The sequence below is a fragment of the Tympanuchus pallidicinctus genome, unplaced genomic scaffold, assembly GCF_026119805.1.
Source record: "Tympanuchus pallidicinctus isolate F22 unplaced genomic scaffold, pur_lepc_1.0 scaffold7, whole genome shotgun sequence".
NCBI classification, from domain to species: domain Eukaryota; kingdom Metazoa; phylum Chordata; class Aves; order Galliformes; family Phasianidae; genus Tympanuchus; species Tympanuchus pallidicinctus.
In genome coordinates this window covers 23022200-23036379 of record NW_026294791.1, presented here as the reverse complement: position 1 = coordinate 23036379, position 14180 = coordinate 23022200, and the positions used below count along the sequence as shown (strand labels likewise).

Below are 14180 nucleotides of genomic sequence, written 5' to 3'. Positions count from 1 at the left end.
GGTGGCTCACGCACTGTCACCTGGGCCACCATAGGGCAGATGGCGCAGGCAGCTGCGGCGCCCCAAGGTGCTCTGCCACAGCCCAGTGTCCCCAGCACCACACCGCAGCACCAATCTCCAACACAGCAGGGTGAGGACAGCTCCAGCCATGCCCCACCGACAGCGGCACACAGCCCCCAGTGCTGCACCCACCTGCCCTGCCGCAGCCTTGTCCCTCTGCTGCAGGTCACACCTCTCAGCCGGCAGCATCTCCTCCATACAGCCCAGCTCCTCCATCCTCCTGCATGCAGAGAACAGCGAGGGATGCTCAGTGGCACCGCTGAACCTGGCTGGAGTAGCACCCGGTGCACACCTACCTCTGGGCCGCAGTGTCACAGCCATCTCCGCTCCTGCTGTCCCCCTTTGTCCTCGTCGCCTCTTTCAGCTTGGCCACCAGCTCCTGGCACCGCTGTGCCTCGGCCTTGGCCAGCGCAGTGGCCTGCTCTGCCTCGCTGCGGGCCAGCCTGGCCTCCTGCACAGCACACATAGCTGAGTTCCATGTGGCCCCACTCCCCCTGACCCCACCGCGGCCTGCTGCTCACCTCCTGCAGGAGCTGGATCTTGTTCTCCAGCAGCTCGTAGACATGTTCTGACTCCCGCTGACGTTCCTCATAATGCTGCCTGAGTGCAGCCTCGCTGCGGTTTGTCTGGTTCTCTGCAGCCACCCTGCCAGGCATGGCATGGCACAGAGTCATGGCATGGCACAGCATCATGGCATGGCATGGCACAATGTCACATGGCATGGCACAGCATGGCACAGCATGGCACAGCATCACATGGCATGGCACAATGTCACACAGCATGGCACAATGTCACATGGCACAGCACAGCATCACATGGCATGGTACAATGTTACACAGCATGGCACAGTGTCACATGGCATGGCACAGCACCATGGCACGCACAGCAGGGCTCAGCCTCACCCTCCCCCGGCAGACAGGTGCTGCCCTTTATTTTTGGCCGGTGTCAGGGCAGTAAGCAGAGCCCCACCAGCCACCCCTCCTTGCTTGTCCCAGTGCTCACCAGGTTTTGTCCAGCGCCTGCTGCTTCTCCTGCAGCTCCCGCTTCAGGCTCTCCACCTCCACCTTCAGCTCGATGTTCTGCAGGGCAGGAGGGATGGAGCTGGCACTGTGCACACACGCCCCAAGGCCCTACACCACATCCAGGCCCCACACAGCACCGAGACCCCACACTGCTCCCTGTGCGCTTTGAAGGCAGTGGGGGGGCACGCCCCTTGCCCCACAGCAGGGTGCTGGGTGCTTTTTGTCCCCATACCAAGCTGGGGATGCCCGCTGTCAGCAGGGACCCACCCACCCAGGACGGCTGTTGCAGCAGTTAGGTTGTTTATCATGCTGGCTTCCTGCTGCTGATAGCCCCATTTCAGGGCACAGATATGGGGTGTCACAGCTGTGTGATGGAGCATGAACACGGGGTGAACCCCACGTGATGAGGCACAGGCATGGGGTGTCCGTCATTGTAACGGGGCACAGGGGTCTCTACCAGCAGGGAAGATCCTGCTTTCCCCATCCCATTTTCCTGCTCCGGTGAAAGGCAGTGAGAGGCAAACTCCCCCCAGCTCAACTACTCACTGGGATCCCTGACCCATACTGGCAGCTGCGTGCCCCCATCCCCAAAGGGACAGCATTGGAGGGAGATCCCACAGGGTGGCACCTGCCCCACCCCTGTCCCCACAGGCGCGCTCACCCGCCGGTAGACATCATCCCGGCTGCCCTCTCCCTTCTGCTGCACACGCTCCTCCAGGAAGTAAATGCGGAGTTTGAGGCTGAAGTTCTCCTTCTTGAGGTCGTTGAGGTGCTGGGACAGCGTGCGGTACCCGTTAGCCATGGCTGGTGCTCCATGGGGGGGGCATCCCGGCACCCCTCACATGGCGGCACCGAGCCCACGGCTCCCTGCCCGCACGCAGCTCTGGGACGGGTGCCCTCGCCAAGGCCCCTTCCTATTTTTTCCCCTCCCAGTGCTATTTGTGGGGACAGACAAGTGGTGAAACCCGAGCCCCGGGTGGCCCCCCGGACGTCAGCCAGTAGGGCGGTGAGGGGGAGCGCGGTGCCCCACGGGGACGGCACCGGCTGTCCCATCCCCTCCTGGGGCCAACAGACGCGTCCCGCGAGCACCCCCCCGGCCCCGGCAGCGGTCACCTTCTCGAAGTCCCGCAGGGTCTGCGTCTGGGCGAGGGGACCCTCCTCTGGGTCCCTCAGGGGACACGTTTGCACCGTGGGGCTGGGATGGGGCTGAGCGGGTGGGGGGTGCAGAGTGCCCCCCGGTTCGGGGTCTTCGTCGCAGTCACCCCACAGCCCTTCCATTGGGGTGTCCCCATGGGACATGGCGTCCCTTCCTGTCAGGGGGCTGACTGTGGGGACGTCACTGCAGCTGGGGTCCCTGCGGAGAGGAGCGCACCCCCGTGTTACACAGAGGTCTTGGGGGGGAATTTCAGCCATTTGCTGTACGGCACAACAGCTTTGGAGAGATGGAGATCTGATCAAACCAAATGTCACACCAAAGCATGGGTATGCACGGGGGCAACATGCATGCGCACGGGTGCTGGCACACGTGGGACACGTCCACTCACAGTGCCCAGAGGGCCATGCAGATGGCGGTGCCCACTTGGGAGCACTTTAGCCCCATTAGCAGCCCTGACCCCCCCAGCAGGCAGCACGGACACCTGAGCCCCCCAACAACCCCCCTCTACGTTCTCCCTGGAGGCTGGGGAGAAGGGCTGGGGGGGCCATGCTGGGTGCTCAGGGACAGCTGCTCCCCTCCTTCTTACAGCCCCCCCAGCAGCCCCAGGCACAGCGTGCCCTGCTGCCCGCCTGACTGCAGCTCACCCACTGGTAACAGCAGCCGCCATCAGGTTTATTTTCAGCATGGAAGTGTGAGTCATTTCAGGATTGGGAAAAAAGAAAACAGATTTTTTTTTCCTTAAAACAAAATAATCCGGGTGGTTTTTTTTTTGTTTGTTTGTTTGTTTGTTTGTTTTTCTGAGTCCAAAGCTTTTTGGTGGAGTTCCCCAGAAGGCAGTGGGCCCCCCATGGGTGCAGTGCCCTTAGCCTGGCAGCAGCCACGTGGTGCCATGGCCCTTGCAGCAGCCACCTGCCAGGAGGAGACAGTCGAGTGCAATGACCTAAGGGGGGTAAAGCATGATGCCCAAAGCTCACCATACCCAAAGGCACAATATCCAAGGAAGCATGATACCCAGAAGCATGACACCCAAGGAGACTCAGTGCCCAGAAGCAATATGTCCAAGGAGGCACAGTATTTGGAGACACGATAGCAGAGAAGGCAAGAACCTGGAGGTAAAACGCTCAAGAAGACACGATGCCCAGAGTCAAGGCACACCAAGACACACCATACCCAAGGAAGCACTGGATCCAGAGGCTCAATATCCAAAAGCACAATATCCAGGAAAGCAAGAAGACCAAAGAGACACGGTACCCAGAAACACAACACTGAGACACAGCACCCCAAGACGCACCATATCCACAAGCCTGCTGTCCAGTGGGCATGATGCCCATGGCACCGCGCCCTAGCAAATACCATACCCAGTGAGGTGCAGCATGGCACACGTGGGTGACAAGACATGAATGTGCCCATGGCTCCACAGCCCTGCTGGCACGAGGGTTACCACACGGCCCTGACTCACAGCACCCGCTGACTCACAGCACTGAGGAACAGCTTGGGGCCACCATAGCCACCCTGACACTGAGACCAGCCCTGCGGTGTCACCAAGGTGAGGTCAGAGGGCAGCAGCCATGGCCCCCGTGGGAGAGCGTCCCCCAGGTGCCCACCACCGCAATGAACCGGGGACTCACCTCCTGCAGCTGAATCAGCTCCCACGGGTGGGCAGATGGAGAGTGGATGGATGGCTGCCTGCAGAGCCGCGAGCACACCCGGCAAGGCCAGGTGGGGCCGGGATGCAGAACGTGGCACGGCTCTGCCCGCTGCCTCGTGGCAGGGATGTCTCAACGAGGCCACCGTGGGAGGTGGGGCCGGTGCTGTGTGCGCCTGTGGCTGCGTGCAGCTATCCGCCTGCGGTCACGGCCCAGCACAAGGCCCCCATTGAGCGCGGCGGGACGGGGGGAGCGGAGCCGGCGGTACCCAGACTGCTGGGCGGGTCGGCTCCTGGTGCGGAGCGGGCACGGACTGAGGCTGGATGCGGGGACGGGCACGAGATGGAAGAGCAGGGAGGACGCAAGAGCCGGAGGAGATGGGGCCGGCTCCACTCCCGCACCACCTCCCCACCCTCGGCCTTCCAGCAGGGACACCAGCAACCCCCACCCTGCGTGCCGGGGTCAGCCCCGGCTCGGCCCCGCAGCGCCGGACGGCCCCGTCCCATCTCGCGGCAGAGCACCCGCTGGTCCCTACGGCATGCCCCGGCACCGTGCGTCCCCACGGCGCGCCGGCTCAGACCCGCCGTGACGGGCTCTCGGATGGGCAGCGCCGGCACCACGCAGCCCCGGGGCAGCAAACCGTATCCCGGCGCCGGGATCCTCCACTCGCGGCCCCACGCGTGTCCCGGTCCCTCATCACCGTCGCATCCCCCGCGTACTTCCCTCACCGCCGCTCACCTCCGCCTCGGGGCTCGCATCCTCTCGTCCGCCTGCGGGCTGCACCGCGCCGGGCCCCGCCGCACCGGGGGCACCGGGGGGCTCCGCGGGCAACGCCGGGCCGCCCCAGCGTGCGCCGGGGAGGCGGCTCTGCGGCACCGGGCGGCTCCGCCCGCCGCTGCATCCCTCCTCCTCCGCCTCCTCTTCCTCGTCCCTGCCTCCATCCTTCCCTCCCGCTCCATCCCTCCCGCCCTCCCTCCCTCCGTCAGTCGTCTCCTGGTGCCTCCGCCGGCAGCAACCCGACCTCCTGCCCTCAAAGCACCTTTACCCTTTCTCTGCCACTCCTATCCTGACCCAAAGACCCCCTGGAGCATCCCTAATGCCCTTTCCTGGTACCACCTCTGCCCTCTCCCCACTGTCCCAGGCCCCTCACCATGCAGGAAACCCAAATTGCTCTCCTCCATCCCAAACCCACGGCAGCCACCCTGTTGGTGCCTTCATGCAGAGACCACCCGGGGCCCCAGCAGCGGGATTTAGCAGTAGGGGTACCAACCCTCTGTAGTCCCCAGGACCTCATCCAGGTCGTGGTCCAGTTGCCACCAACGTCACCAAGTGCCATATTAGAGGTGCTCACCACTCTGAGGGTGTTATATGGGACTTGGGACTGCATTCTGGTCTCTCCATGAGGCCGTGGGGACACACTAATGGGTACCTTCATCGCACTCCTCATGTCCCTGCAAGGGCAGCGAGGTGCAACTTCTGCCCTGCTGCCCAGGAGAGGGCACCAACTGCCTGGGGAAAGCTGCACGCATTGCACTGCGGCGGTACCTTGGTCATGGCCTCGAGTGATCGCATGGGACAGGGTCTGCGAGGGCTGGGCTCAGCCAAGAGCCCCCGCCCGCTGCAAGGGGTGTTCCCTGCTTGTCCCAGCAGATGTGGGGGGGACGCTTGGTGTGGGAGCCACCAGAAAGTGACACCCAGATGGTGCTGTCCCAGACTTGGCGGGCGCCTTGAGCTCGATCTTAATGGTTAATAGGGGCCAGGGCCAGGCGTGGAGCTGTGCCAAGGCACTGGAGCGGGGCCTCCATCCACACATCCTGCCCTGAATGCCCCCAGCATATGCTGCGCATGGGGAAACTGTGCCCCGGCAATGGGTCTGCAGCCCCTCCAAGGGGCAGCACGGGGTCTTGCTGTGGGATGTGTCCAACCCCAGCCTTGACCCCACCTCTCATCCCATGCCAACTGCCCCGGACTTTCCTCCCTTTGGCGTCACGGTTGTTCCCTGGCTGCAGCTGCAGTGGGGTGCGCATGGTGCTGCGGTGCACACAGCCTGCAGTGATTGTGCCCTGCACTGCTCACATCCTGAGGTGTTGTCTCCATGACAAAGGGGACGCCCTCTGTTCCTCCTTATTCCCCATGCCACATTCCATGCTGCACCCCTCCAGGGTCAGCGCTTTCCCCACGAGGTCACCTGTGCAGCCACCTGGCTCCCACCCCATGGAGGGCGTTTGCTGGGTGTCTCCTGTGCACTCCATGCAATTGGGAGCCGGTGACGGGGTTGGCCCCGTGCCCCCAGTGCTTATCAGGACATTGCTCAATGGTGGGCGCAGTGCTGGGGCAGTGCGGCGGTTTGCCACCACCTCCCTGTGGTGGGGAAACTGAGGCACGGCAGTGGAGTGGGAGGTACGTGGGTTGAGGGGGTGCTCGATGCTTTGGGGGCCCTGTTGGTCTCCCCACTCCGCCATCACAGCTGCTGAGGGTGAGGGGCTCGGGGAGGCCTTGGGGGGCTGGGATCCTGGGCTCGCAGCCACCCAGCGGCGATGGGGAGAGGAGGAAAAAGAGGTGGGATTATGGAAATGGGATCCAATGAGACAAGAGAGCAGCCCGCAAAACATGCCCCGCCGGCAGCCCATTTAGTGCGGTGGGCAGCGCTCAGCAACCTCTTTGGCCAGAGCTGTGCGGACAGGCAGTGGGAACGGACCCCCGACAGCCCCAACAGCCCAACACCAAGTGATGGCCTTTACCAAGCTGCAGAAAGTACTTATCAGCGACAGCCTGGACCCCTGCTGCAGGGTCATCCTGCAGGAGGGGGGTATCCAGGTGCTGGAGAAGCCCGGGCTGAGCAAAGAGGAGCTGCTGCAGGAGATCCGGGTGAGCAAGCTGGGGTCTGCGTGTGGCTCAGAGCCCTGGGCTGGTGGCAACGGGTGGGCACAGGTGGGCGCCAAGTGGGCACAGTGTCTGTCTGTCTGTCCCAGTGCGATGAGTGGGTATACCACAAGCACACGGTGGGGACATCATGGAACACTGCAGAACGGTGGGAGGCTGGAAGCCCCCTCGCCCAGTGGGTCACGTCCCCGCCTCCTGTGTCTGATGCAAGAATCCTGGTTGCTTTCACACTGCTGATCCCAGCCCCAGGCCCGCGGCTCTTCCCACCCCACCACCCACCCTGCCTGCCATCCCCACGGCCCAGCCCTGTCAGACGTGTGGTGTCTGTCCCTGCAGGACTGTGATGGGCTCATCGTCCGCTCGGCCACCAAAGTCAGCGCCGACGTGCTGGAGGCGGCGGGCAGGCTGCAGGTGGTGGGCAGAGCAGGCACCGGTGTTGACAATGTGGACGTGGAGGCAGCCACCAGGAAGGGAGTGCTGGTGATGAAGTAAGAGTGGGACCCGCAGCCAGAAAGGAGACATCCTGCTGGCACGGGGCTGGGGGGTCAGCATAGTGCTCAGCCTCCCCGTGGGTCTCTATCCCTATGGCGAGGTCACATGGTGACCCCACTCCCTGTCCCCAGCACACCCACCGGGAACAGCCTCAGTGCTGCAGAGCTCACCTGCGGCATGATCCTGTGCTTGGCCAGGTGAGTGCGGGGATGTACGGGGTGGGGTATCCATCCCACAGCCCCCAGCCCTGTACAGACTGTGCCCCCCTCTTGCAGGCAGATCCCACAGGCAGCTGCCTCTATGAAAGAAGGCAAATGGGACAGAAAGAAGGTATGGGGCAGGTGCAGTGCCTGGGCGGGTGGGTGCTGGGAGGCCCCTGCTTGCTCACTTCTCTCCTCGCCCCCCAGTACATGGGCATGGAGCTGAATGGGAAGACACTAGGCGTGCTGGGGCTGGGCCGCATCGGCAGGGAGGTAGCCACACGGATGCAGGCTTTTGGCATGAAGGTGAGCAGCAGGGCAAGGGGCAGTGGTGGGGAGCAGGCTGGGTACAGCTGTGAGCCCTCGCTCTGCCCCAGACCATCGGCTACGACCCCATCATCACTCCTGAGACCTCAGCTGCGTTCGGCGTGGAGCAGCTTCCGCTGGAGCAGATCTGGCCCCGCTGTGACTTCATCACGGTGCACACACCACTGCTGCCCTCCACTACGGGTAGGGCGGCGTGGGAGTCTGGGGTTGCTCTGGGGCTTCCCCTGTATCCCCATCCCTGATGGTGCTCCCTGCAGGGCTGCTGAACGACAGCACCTTTGCCAAGTGTCGCCGTGGTGTGCAAGTGGTGAACTGTGCCCGGGGTGGCATCGTGGATGAAGGAGCACTGCTGCGGGCATTGCGCTCAGGGCAGTGCGGAGGGGCTGCCCTCGATGTCTTCACACAGGTGAGAGGGGTCCCCCTGGGGCCATCACCCAAATTGGGCTAGGCAGCCCCCAGGATGGCACGGGGCTGAGACCGGGGCCGTGTGCAGGAGCCCCCGAAGGACCGGGACCTTGTGGACCACCCCAACGTCATCTGCTGCCCACACCTGGGTGCCAGCACCCGGGAGGCACAGAGCCGCTGCGGCAAGGAGATTGCCATGCAGATAGTGGACATGGCCACTGGAAAGGGGCTGGTCGGCGTGGTGAGTCCCCTGGTGCACCTCAGAGACCCCACGAGTGATAGATCCCCACTGCTCATCCCTCTTCTCCTCTCAGGTCAATGGGCAGGCGCTGAGCAAAGCCTTTGCACCCCAGACCAAACCCTGGATCACCGTGGCCAGGGCACTGGGCACGGTGCTGCATGGCCTGGCCAAGCAAGCGACGGGCAATGTGCAGGTCTGCACCCTAGGTGAGAGGTGGGCAGGTGTGCTCCAGCACAGGGACCCAAGGGGATGCACTGGATCAGAAGGCAGGAAGCGGTTGGGTGATGGGATGAAGGAGTCATCCCATTCGTGGGATGGATGGGATAGTGGGAATACAGATGGACATGAGCTGATCACAGTACTGATCCCAGGAGCCCCCCTGAAGGATGCCAGCAGCTACCTGGCACCTGCTGTGGTCTCAGGCATGCTGGCTGGAGGAAAGAAGGAGGCGACCCTGGTGAATGCCATGCTGCTGGCCCAGGAGGCTGGCCTGAAGGTACACAGAGTGTCAGCCCGATGCCACCACATCCTATCCTTCCTTGGTATAAGCCCACAGGGCACTGTGCCCTCAGGGGACATCCCTGTAGGATGCAGGTGCTGAGTGGCCATCTCCCCCCACCAGGTCACAGCCTCCCATGGTGACACATGCACTGAGCCTGAGGGCTTGCTGCAGGTGGCCTTGCAGGGCACCCCACACCGGGTAACAGGAACAGTGCAGGGCAGCACTCCAGTGCTGAGGGAGCTCAACGGGGTCACCTTCAAGCAGCCGGCACCACTGGTGGGCCCTCTCCTTATCTACCGAGTCAAAGCATCTGAAACAAACACGCTGCCCACACTCGCTGGTAAGCTTCTGGTGTCACCACAAGCAAAGGAACAGCTGGAGGGATCTCCACAATCAGCCTGGAGTCAAAAGGAAGACAATGCTGACAGGGCATTGTGTGCAGAGACAGGAGGGGTGGTTTGGTTACAGGGCTGGGGAATTGGCAATGCAGTAGCACCAGCTGACCAGGGGTTGGTGGGGTCACGGTCCCTGGAGGTGTTCAAGAACCATGGAATTGTGGCAGTGAGGGACATGGTGGAGGTGGGCTGGGGTTAGACTTGGGGATCTGAGAGGTCTTTGCAACTGTAATGATTCCACAGTTGTATGACTTGGGGCAAAGGAAAGGAAGAACATGATAGAGGGGATTCAGGGTAGGCAGAGCCCTGCTATTCATGATCCTACACTACTGTGGGGTCCAGGTACCAGAGAACAGGCTGCAGTTCTGACCTCTTTCCTCCTGCCCAGGGCTGCTGGGGAAAACAGGGATCCAGCTCCAGTCCTACCACAGCTCCAGTGCAGTGTCGGGGGAGCAGTGGAGCATAGCCGGGCTCTCAGCCCCGCTGTCTGACCTCGCTGGCCTGAAGCCATGCACTACAGAAGTCTTCCAGCTCCACCTGTAGCCCCACCTTGACGGGGAAGGACCTGGAGCCTCCAGCACCTGGGGGAGCATCGTGCTCAATAAAGCAACCAGGAGCATGCTGTGCCTTGTCCATGCATCCCTACCTTGTGGTGTCCTTCCTATCCATCCCTAAACCCTTCTCGATGATGTCGCTCATACCCAACTCCACATCATTTCCTGCAGACTCTGTTCCCCAGTGCTGCCCCCCCCCACCTCCTAGCACTATTTGCTCAAGGGTACAAAGGTCTTTCAGGCTCTGCTGCCCTGCTGAAGTCCCCTCTGGCCACAGCCTGGGCAGTGCTCCAAGATGGGCTGAGCCTCCTACGTCACCCCACTTCTACCATGGAAGCTATCCCCTGGGGATGCTGGCAATTGCGTATTGCCACCTGTGTTGGATCCAAAGCATTAGGCAACCTGAGTATACGTGCCATTCTCCTCAGGCACGTGTGGTGTACAGGGTTAAATCTCACTTGGCACGGAGGTGATTCAGGATGGGTTTAGGGGCAGGAGGAGAATACATGGCACAGTGTAATGTAGACTGCTTTGCAATAGGGAGCCAGAGCAGAGGTATTGCCCTTGCATCCATGCTTTATTCCCCACACTGCCTGCGTTTTCGCAGAAAACACTGCTTGCTCCAGGACCCGGATGGCTGCATTCACTCCTGTGCCTGCATGTCCCCCCGATGGCTGCCCCTCTCTGTGCCCTACACGGGCTTCCTGGCGTACTGCCGGCGGTACTTGTCGTCTACCCGCTCCAAGTACCAGGTGCCGGGGAACAGGTCTGCCTGGGAGCCGTGCGGAGTGTGGTTGGCTGTGGGGAGAGGATGTGAGGCTCAGTGGGGCAGCCAGACCCCGGCAGCAGGGTGCCCCCCAGCCCTGCTCACCCAGGTGATGGGTCTCCTCCCGCCGCTTCATGATATCGGCGAAGTCCTGTGGGGCCACGCGCTTGCGGGCATCCAGGCGGGTGGGCAGATCAGCCAGGCTGGAGAGCAGCTTGTCCAGGGGGGAGCCTGGTGTGAGGAGACCACGGATGAGACACCACCCATCTGTGCCCTCCCGGCTCTCGGTGCCCATGATGTGGGACTCACCCGGAGCAGCATCTTGCGAGACACGGAAGGAGAACATGCTGGCGGCCAGCCCTGAGCCGTAGGAAAAGGCACCGATCCTGGAGCCGGCCAGGTCCTGAGCCGAGCACCTGTGGCCATTTGGGGTGACGGGTTAGGGGAGATAAAGGGCTCGATGGACCTCAGCCAGGAGGGCCCTGGCAGGCTGGGCCAGATTAAATTGCAACCATTGCAGGAGGAGATAAGGGAGACTGTGCTGCAGGGGACAGCAAGCAGGGAACAGTTGGACGCAGCAGGGGCTGGGCGGGTCTCTGCCCCCACCACGTCCCTGGGCCGTACCAGGCACTGCAGCCCTGCACGAGGCAGCGAGTGGCTCAAGGACGGGCTGAGGGACACAGCAGTCGCACCGCCCTCGTGCCTGGCTGTTCCCATGGCTCCTTCCCAGCCGGCAGTGGGGGACGGCAGTTCTCTGGTCATGAAAAGGGGGTTTTCATCCCATAGCACTGACAGAAGGGCTTTATGCACTCCAGCAAGGCGGCATGGAAACGCTGGCCGGGGGACAGCACTGGGCTGAGTGAAGTGAAAGCTGGGCCATTCCCAAAATGGCGTCCTCCACAATGACATCCCACCAAAACAGCAAACCCTCAAATGGCAACCCCTCAAAATGGTGACCCCCTGCTGCCAGCGCTGCAGACTCACTGAGACAGGAGCGAGGCCAGGCAGCCATACATGGACGGTGTGTACATGTTGCCATTGCGGGAGGAGAGCAGCAGGGAGGGCTTGGTCTTCTGGTTGAAGATCTCCTGGCTGGCCGTCTGGAAGGCCTTCTCCACCTCTTTGCTGGTGTAGGTGTCCTCCAGCTTCATGCCGCTGCATGGAGAGAGGCGGGCTGTAAGCATGCATGGGAAGTGAGCAGAGGCATCCTCACTGCACTGAGGGACACCCACCGGAAGGGTTGCAGCCCCTTGTAGAGTCCAGAAGCCGTGTCAGGGCTGGGGGCGGCCAGGAAGTCGTTCAGCAGCAGCCGCCCCACTGACTTCTGCACCAGCTTGCAGAAGGGTGTGTGGAAGATGATGAACTTGAAGTCATCAAGGGTGAAAGGCCGCTGGATGCCAGCTGGAAGGCAGAGCAGGAATGTCAGTCGCTATCGGGTGGGATGTGCGGCCATCTGAGTGCCGCAGCGTCACCCCTCACCCTGCTGCCATTGGCTCTCTGCCTTCCTGCGGTACACGGCGTAGCAGCGGTCCAGGGCCCGCAGGTAGCACTGGATGGAGAGGGGACCGTCCACCACTGGGTATTCTGAAGACAGGTCAGGCTTGTAGAAGTCATAGGCGTGCTCCATGTGCGTTCCCCGCAAACCTGGGGACACAGGGGAGAGCTGTGTGTTGGGGATCTGCTCGCGGGTCCTAACCACCACGTCAACCCCACCTTTGGCCCAGTCACGGCCAGCCAGATCCCCATGGAGCACTGACCTCTCTCCAGCACCAGAGGGGCGTTGGGTCCCACCAGCATAGCAATGGCACCGGCACCTCCTGTGGGCCGTGCGTTCCCCGTTGCGTAGACAGCAATGTCCCCACACACTACCACGGCGTAGCGTCCTGCAAGAGGACAGCAGGGATGACAGTAGGTGGGGCATCCCCATCCATTCCGTGGTCCCAGTACAGCCCACCACTCACATCCCCATCCCCTGGCCTACGTGGGTGAGAAAGAAAGGTGGAGGGATGAGAGTAGGGCAGCATCCTTCCCCCATGCCCCAGTACCCCCCCCGCACTCAGGCACCCCCAGCCCCATGCCCACCGTCCCAGGCACTGGACTCGACCCAGGAGGCTGCGTTGAAGAGCGAGGCTGTGCCGCCATAGCAGGCGTTGGTGGTGTCAATGCCCTCCACATCAGTGTTGCCTGACTCGCGGAAGAGCTCCATGAGGACGGTCTTGACGGCCTTAGACTTGTCGATGACGGTCTCAGTGCCCACTTCCAGGCGGCCGATGGCATCCCAGGAGAGCTGCCCACGCTCCACCAGCCTCTGCACCACCGTCAGGCACAGCGAGTTGATGTCCTCGTGGGCAGCGCAGAAGCCCATCTGCTGCTGGCCCAGGCCACGCGTGTACTTGCCGGCCTCCACACCGTCGTAACGCTCCAGTTCAGACTGCTCCACATATTGTGCAGGGAAGTACACCTCCAGTGCCAGGATACCCACGTCCTTGGGCCACGTGCCTGTGCTGGCAGCCGCTGCAGTGCTGGAAAGGCTGCGAGGCAAAGGGAGCAGCGGAGGTCCTGTGCTGGGCACCACTGAGGCTGCCTGGGCCCCACAAGTGCTTGCACCCTGCTCCCTGCCCCAACAGAGCCCCCCGCTCCCCAGCACGCATCCAGCTGACTGCCAGCCCCCCAAAGCCCCCAGGCTTTGCCCACCCCATGGCTGGGCACTCACCATGCCTGCTGCATGGCTGCAGGGTGTACCCGTGCCAGCCCCCGCCTCGCTCCCCAGCACCGCGCAGCGCGGCTGACCAAGCGCAGCATCTTCAGCCCAGACGGACGAACAGAGAGACAGACACAGGGATCGGCTTGGTGTGCAGCTTTTATCAACTGCGGCCCCCCCAGCCCTTATCAGCACTTTGAGCACTGGTGCTCAAAGGTCAGCGAGCAGCAGCCAACACGACAGGGACAGTGCAGCAAGTACTGTATTTGGAGGGCACAACCAGTGAGATGGCTGCGGCTGGTGTCCCAGCATTTTGGGATGCGTGGAGCCAGGGCTGAGCATTGGGGTGGGTTCAGTGCCACCAGGTGACGGCTTGGCGCTGAGCTGGGGGGTGATGGTGACGGCAGAGCCCACTGTCACTGTGCTGTGTGACCCCCCAGCACAGAGCAGAGAGTGCCCTGTGCCACCCATGCCACCTGGGACATGTCGTTCTCCATGTATGGCTGCTCCGGGGCACAAAAATGAGCTGGGTGGAGGCACAGCCATCTCCAAAACAGCAGAGCAAACAGACACGTGATGCACAGAGCCGCACTGCAGTGACACAATGAGGGACCTTTGTCCCCCATTGCTGATGTCAACACAGCCCCTCAGAGCTGTAGGTTCATGGGAACCACTCCCATCTCCCAGGTCTCCACGCAGGGACCCCTCATCACACATCACCATCCCTGCATACCTGCCCTAGCCCTGCAACTCCTGGGACCTGTCCCCACACCCTCTTTTCCCCACAGGTCTCCACATGCACTAGTAGCAGGCAGAACAGCAGGGGACTT

General features: G+C 62.4%; 2 protein-coding genes across 2 annotated transcripts; one reads left to right on the top strand and one right to left on the bottom strand.

The window, feature by feature from the left end:
• Positions 1–6177: 6177 nt before the first annotated feature.
• PHGDH (phosphoglycerate dehydrogenase) lies at positions 6178–9945 on the top strand. The gene is made up of 13 exons (XM_052665804.1): positions 6178–6284; positions 6510–6752; positions 7104–7255; positions 7391–7456; positions 7535–7589; positions 7667–7765; positions 7837–7969; positions 8044–8192; positions 8280–8432; positions 8506–8638; positions 8804–8928; positions 9055–9274; positions 9718–9945. The coding sequence occupies exons 2-13, from the start codon at positions 6615–6617 to the stop codon at positions 9870–9872; spliced, it is 1578 nt and encodes a 525-aa protein (XP_052521764.1). The 5' UTR covers positions 6178–6284; positions 6510–6614; the 3' UTR covers positions 9873–9945.
• A 496-nt stretch (positions 9946–10441) lies between these two features.
• HMGCS2 (3-hydroxy-3-methylglutaryl-CoA synthase 2) lies at positions 10442–13501 on the bottom strand. Its single transcript, XM_052665805.1, has 9 exons — positions 13363–13501; positions 12732–13180; positions 12407–12532; positions 12129–12293; positions 11882–12050; positions 11634–11804; positions 10959–11065; positions 10755–10880; positions 10442–10681 (listed from the first exon to the last, which is right to left on the bottom strand). The coding sequence occupies exons 1-9, from the start codon at positions 13449–13451 to the stop codon at positions 10575–10577; spliced, it is 1509 nt and encodes a 502-aa protein (XP_052521765.1). The 5' UTR covers positions 13452–13501; the 3' UTR covers positions 10442–10574.
• Positions 13502–14180: the final 679 nt, after the last annotated feature.